Consider the following 6,502-nt stretch of genomic DNA (forward strand, 5'->3'; position numbering starts at 1 on the left):
ATAAAACCCATAAACCCTTAAACCCTTCTCCAAGTAAAATCAACTGTCACAGAAAAAAAAGATATTCACACAAATTCTCAATTCACTTACATTTCCAATTTTCTTGCAACAAACATTTTCAAAAGTGTTATCAACGAAGATGATGAGTCGCGGATCAACAACTGTTGTCCGATCCGTTCGGCTATTCTCAACCGGTTCCGTGATCCGCCCGGTTCGAACCGGTGGATCTGAAAAGGCGGTGGTGACGTCGTGGATTAGATCGTATTCGGTGGCTGGTGGTCGCAATGCGAGTACAATGACGTTGGGGGAGAAAGAAGTGAAAGAACAGCCGGATATTAAGGATACGGTGGCCGGCGGTGGTGCAGCCGCCGGAGGTGAGAAAGAGAAAGAGGTGGTGAGTTATTGGGGAGTGCAACCGTCGAAAGTTACGAAAGAAGATGGTACTGAGTGGAAGTGGAATTGTTTTAGGGTATGTTTCTAGTTTGTTAATGTTAATTAGATGATTTTTTTAGGGTTTATTGATCACTAATTCATAATATAGTAGACAGTTATTTGATTGAGTGTTAATTGTAGCCATGGGAGACGTATCAAGCGGATCTGTCGATTGATTTGAAGAAGCATCATGTTCCGAAGACGTTTTTGGATAAGTTTGCGTACTGGACTGTTAAGTCGCTCCGATTGCCTACTGATATTTTCTTTCAGGTTGACTTACTTTGACTAACTCTCTTCTCTAGTTCTCTAAATGTTTATAGATATTTTGAGGAAAAAAATGTTGTAGATTTTTTGGTATGAAATGTATATAAATAATAAGGTTATATGTTGGTATGCAAAAGATATGTTAATTTGGTGAAAAAAGTATGTTTAGGTGGTTAATGATTATAAAAAGTGTTTTTAGGTGGTTTTTAGGTTTTAGTTGTTTCTGTAGTAATATTTAAGTTTTGAAAAAGTATATACAATTTTGTATAATTTTTTTTTCAGCATTCTGGTATATAATTTATTAAAAATCAAGTTGATTTGAATAAATTATTGAAAAAAATATGTTTAGGTGGTTAATGATTATGGAAAGTGTTTTTTTGGTGTTTTTAGGTATGTGGCTGTTTCTCTAGTAATATTTAAGTTTTAAAAAAAGTATATACAATTTTGTATAATTTTTTTTCAATATTCTGGTATATTTTTTTAAAAATCAAGTTGATTCCAGTAATATATTTTTTTATGAAATAAATTAATTTTATTGGAACTGTTTTTTTTTTATAAAGTTTATGTTGGAATATCGGGAAAAAGAAAAGTTTAAAAACAAAAGTGTATATGTAGATTTTTTTTGATTAAATATTACAAATGACTTAAGAAAAAATATATTATGTGTTAAATGAATTGTTAGAAAAAAAAATTAATTATAACCTTTTGACTTTGCTACTTAATAGTTGTGCTAAAACTTGATTTAATTATATAACAGAGGAGATACGGGTGTCGAGCAATGATGCTTGAAACCGTGGCTGCGGTTCCTGGAATGGTTGGAGGAATGCTTCTTCACTGTAAATCCCTTAGGCGGTTCGAGCACAGTGGTGGATGGATCAAAGCGCTGTTAGAAGAAGCTGAGAATGAGAGAATGCACTTAATGACTTTCATGGAGGTTGCTAAGCCGAAATGGTATGAGCGCGCTCTTGTGTTCACTGTTCAGGGCATATTCTTCAATGCCTACTTTCTTGCGTACCTTGCTTCGCCTAAGTTGGCTCACCGGATCACTGGGTACCTTGAGGAAGAAGCAATCCACTCGTACACTGAGTTCTTGAAGGAGCTTGACAAAGGCAACATAGAAAATGTTAAGGCGCCAGCCATTGCTATTGACTATTGGCGTCTTCCAGCTGATTCGACGCTTCGTGATGTTGTTATGGTTGTGAGAGCAGATGAGGCCCATCATCGTGATGTTAATCACTTTGCTTCGGTACTTGTTACACTTTCAGTTTTTAATGTGCTCTTTTATGCCAAATTTGATTTTATATATGCCATTTTATGACCTTTGTGTATTGAATATGTTGCAGGACATACATTACCAAGGACTCGAGCTTAAGGATTCTCCGGCTCCAATCGGATATCACTGAAGAAGAAAATCAGTCTTTTATGCGTAATAAAGTTGGTTCTATGATTACCTTGTAAAGATTTTATGTTGGTTTTGGGTTAGTCTCACTGCTAATGACAGAAACCTTTATGTTACAACTTTTAAAGAAATATGAATTGAATCAATATGTGAGTTTATTAATGGCGTTGATGTTTTTCGATTGGCAGGGTGTTGTACCTGCCTCTATTTCCATGAGATTTGTCTTTCAAGACTGGTTTCGGTTTTGAATGAGATCAAATGGAAGTTTCTAATTGAGGGTATAACTTGTGTCTACTGTTGGTTTAAACAACTGATTGATGGTAAGTTGTAAGAAATGGACGACGGAATTACAATTGTTGCAACATTTTCTGTTTGAAAGTGAAGGATTGGTTTTGCAAGTGTTGCAACATAACTTCTTTTATGTGGCATGATGATGCATCATAAGTTATCAATGGGTTGGTTATTAAGAGCAGGGGTTTCAATGACGCGCGTTGCGCGAAAGATATTGGTGTTTTCGACCGACATCATCCTGCAACTCTTCTTGTAACTGTTTCACTTTTTGCAAAGACTGAACGTAGACCCTAACTCTTGTTTCACCACTTAATCACTGTAAAAATTACAGGATTCATGTTTGGGGCATAGGTTGACACGTGGACTTCGAGCCTCCCCACTGATGAATGACGTGTTGGGTCGTTTAATAAAAAAAAACCTAAAGCGTTAGGTAGATTTCGAACAGGGCGAGCTTGTCAAACGGCTTCCACTCCTTGCCCCGAACTCGATGTTGGCCACCGCCACCCGGTTTTCGTGACTTATATCACCACCCGGGCTACTATCGTAGTAGGCTTTAAAACGGTAGAGCTTCGGTCGTAGCTCGCGCCACTTGTGTTGGCACGAGTTTAAATGTGCTGGTCGTTCCCCACGTTGTGCCGGTAGCTAGCGAAAGCTTCTGGCCAGCAACGGGTCTCATCGGGTTGGCGGCCCTTCATCGCGTTGTGCCGGTATCAAGTGTGGGTAGCGGGTTCGGGTAGGTGGAGTGAAGGGTTGGGGTAGCGATGTGGACAGGCGGTGGGATTGGGGGGTTTTATAGTGACTTGCAAAACGGTTATTTTTTAAAATTTAAACCTAGCCGCTAAGGCCTAGCCAACCCAGCCAATGAGAGCCGGCCACGGAGTACCGCTAGGCATGCCCAACGCCCGGGCTGAAACTCCCGCTCAAAGGGCCACGCCGAAACCCAAACCCACCCGTGGTGGTGACTTGGGCATTTGTACCCAAACCACGCCCCAACCCTCACCCCATACCTGATAGTCTAATAAATGAATATAAGGCATTGCTCAATAGGGCTGCAAACGAACCGAACGAACACGAACAAGACCTTGTTCGTGTTCGTTTGTTAAGAAATATATGTGTTCGCGAACCGTTCACGAACACTTATCGAACCAGATTTTATGTTCGTGTTCGTTTGTTAAGGAAATGAACTTGTTCGTGTTCGTTTGTGTTTGTTTGTTAATTTTAGGCAACGAATATTGACGAACACAAATGAGCACAAACTAATGTTCATGAACACAAATGGAAACAAACGAACACAAACAATCGTTCATGAATAGAATATATAATACACTGACACTTATTAGATATTTAATTTGTCGGAATTTTGAAGTATTTAATTAAATATAAAAACTAAAAACACTAATGAAGTATCGAACACAAACGAGCACGTTACCGAACGTTCACGAACATAAACGAACGGACACGACCTCTGTTCATGTTTGTTCATTTAACTAAACGAACGAAATTTCTTGTTCGTGTTCGTTTGTTCAGTAAACGAACGAACACAAACGAACTTCCCGCCGAACGGTTCACGAACTGTTCGCCGAACGTTTGGTTCGTTTGCAGCCCTATTGCTCAATATAAAAAAAATCACATAATAAATAAAGAATTAATATATATAAAATGAAAAGTGAATGATATTGTTCATTCACTTTTCATTTTATCATATATTAATTGTCAAAATGGTATGAACGATCGATACAAATATCAAATAACAACACAAGACACAAGAGAAGCGACAAAACGTGACTTAAAACTTTATTATTTAACCCAAACCAAAAACACCCCCAAACCCTAGATCTCACAATATGTGAGATCTGAAATTATACAAACAATGATACAAGATTACCTGGATGATCATCAACTGATGATCATCAACGTATGAAGATCAAACTCTCAAACAGTAGAGAGTTTTAACAAGAACCTCCAAAGAAAATACAAAAACAACTAGATAATCACTTACTGATGATTATCTGAACTCGAAGACTGATCTCTCACACAATACATAAGAGAGATTACAAGAATCTTCATTCAAAACAAATAAATAAACCTAATAATCTCTCACAGAGAGAATTGAAGGCTGATGCGTAACATAGAAGAAGGTTGAATGTGGAAAATTGAGAGAACACATCAACATCTGTGCATATCTCCTCTTTTTATATGTCCAGATCCAACATTTACACTTTAGCCCAAAACTATACCAAGAGATGATCGCGATCCCTCAAATATTCCATAAAGCCCCCTGATCTTTCAGCCTCTTATAACAACATCTTTTTCTCTTATAACAACATCTTTTTCTGTTGCATTCAAACCCTTGAACAACAAAGTCTGCACACTTAAAATTTTGTTATACAGTTTATAACAAACCCAATTATCAGCCCAACAACTTGAAAGGCCCATGAAGTGTTAGATAATAACCATAAATCCAAAAATATAAGATGTATGAATTATACAATGTAACAATATATTTTAACACCGCCCCATAATTCATACATCAAACATATCAAACAGTCCTAAACAGTTGCACATTTTGAGAATAGGTTTTAGGATGCAACCCTTTTTGTATAAACAACTGCAAGTTGATTTTCTGAATCAACTTCAATCATACATTACAAAAAAGTTGAAAAAATCTCCTTTTTGTTAACACACCAGTCAGTTCAGCTTATACAATAAAAACAATATGCACAACTAAAAAACAATATGCAATTTGTGGAAAGAAACGAATAACCACAAAACTTCATGCGCAGAAGCACGCATGCCTCTTCGTACAACTAATGATTATCATCAGCACCATTATTTATTTACTTAAACCACATAATGTGACATCAAGAAAGAGGCTATATAGACCAAATTAAAAAAAAACTTTAGATTCACATCTGAACCAAAAAACTGGTCAAGAAACCATAAAGAACATAAAGACTCATTTGTTTTTTTTTACCAAAAAAAAACATATGCACAAGACATGAATCACAATCACACGATTCAACACGAATCTGATAAAGTGAGAACAATACAACTCTAAATCAGACAACAAATAACAGTCAAATATTCTTCTAATTGAAGCTAAAGATCCTATGATTTTGCAACAAGAACAAAAAACTTCTCACAAAGGAGCAAATTAGACAGCCATAATATACACGAGCAACCTTCTACACAAAGATGCTAGCAAGACAACAATACATTTTACATACACTGATACAACTTCTGATCAACTCCACCGGAATACAACAGACATGAAATTCATGTAAACAGAATCAATTAGCACATACTAAAATCAAATCCTCAACAATCACAAGAAGTTACAATTAAGATTTTAACAATCAACTGTCAGACAGACCAGATTACTCTTGGAATACAATGGAAGACCAGATCTCTTCTAGAAATACTTCTAATAAACAGAAATACACAAAAGACAACACCATAAATCAGACCAAAGTCTGAAAACAACGAATCACACGATTCTAAGAATTCAGAACCAAGTCTGAAAGATTATACTTGTGAAGAACTCAAAGACTAATTTGAGTAAAGCAAAAAAAACTTTATACAACTTCACAACAAACACTTAAATCATATAAGCATACAATTACACAACACTATCAGACACACATCTGACAAACATAAAGTCACACGACTTCCACGACAAAGACAAGACCTGTAAACATGAGCATCAAACAGCAATAACCAACTTTAAACATGTAGCAACGAGAAACGATACTCAAATTCAACAAATTTCTAGCCAAATACAACATAAAACTCTCACAAGACAACCCTACAGATTACCTTACCACACGATAATCTATACAAAATCTACAAGAATCAAGCAAATCTAAGAAACCGTAGATACTTTCGGGAACAAACAGTACGAGAGCTACAAGAAAAAATCTAACAAACCTCTCACATAATCCAAAGCAACTCTACTCAAATTTAACAGAATTCTAACAAGAATCCTAAGTCTATGATGAGTACATGAGAAGCAAACAAGTTGTAGAGAGAAACAAGATTCAAGAAACAAGTTACAAAATAACAAGAAGTGCACACTTCTATACCAGACAACAATTCCAACCTAAACAAAAAATGAAA

General features: G+C 36.3%; 1 protein-coding gene across 3 annotated transcripts; it reads left to right on the plus strand.

Annotated features, from left to right (window-relative positions):
• LOC110930044 (ubiquinol oxidase 2, mitochondrial) lies at positions 1-2,493 on the plus strand. Of its 3 annotated transcripts, none has more exons than XM_035987575.1 (5): positions 1-469; positions 574-702; positions 1,454-1,942; positions 2,040-2,130; positions 2,284-2,493. In XM_035987575.1, the coding sequence occupies exons 1-4, from the start codon at positions 140-142 to the stop codon at positions 2,097-2,099; spliced, it is 1,008 nt and encodes a 335-aa protein (XP_035843468.1). In that variant the 5' UTR covers positions 1-139; the 3' UTR covers positions 2,100-2,130; positions 2,284-2,493. The 3 variants fall into 3 exon arrangements, 2 of the variants coding, with proteins under 2 accessions (XP_035843468.1, XP_022028949.1); XR_002587614.1 differs by having other exon boundaries at positions 25-469; positions 2,040-2,174; XM_022173257.1 differs by lacking the exon at positions 2,284-2,493 and having other exon boundaries at positions 25-469; positions 2,040-2,257.
• Positions 2,494-6,502: the final 4,009 nt, after the last annotated feature.

The sequence above is a fragment of the Helianthus annuus genome, chromosome 3 (genome assembly GCF_002127325.2).
Source record: "Helianthus annuus cultivar XRQ/B chromosome 3, HanXRQr2.0-SUNRISE, whole genome shotgun sequence".
In the NCBI taxonomy this organism is placed as follows: Eukaryota; Viridiplantae; Streptophyta; class Magnoliopsida; order Asterales; family Asteraceae; genus Helianthus; species Helianthus annuus.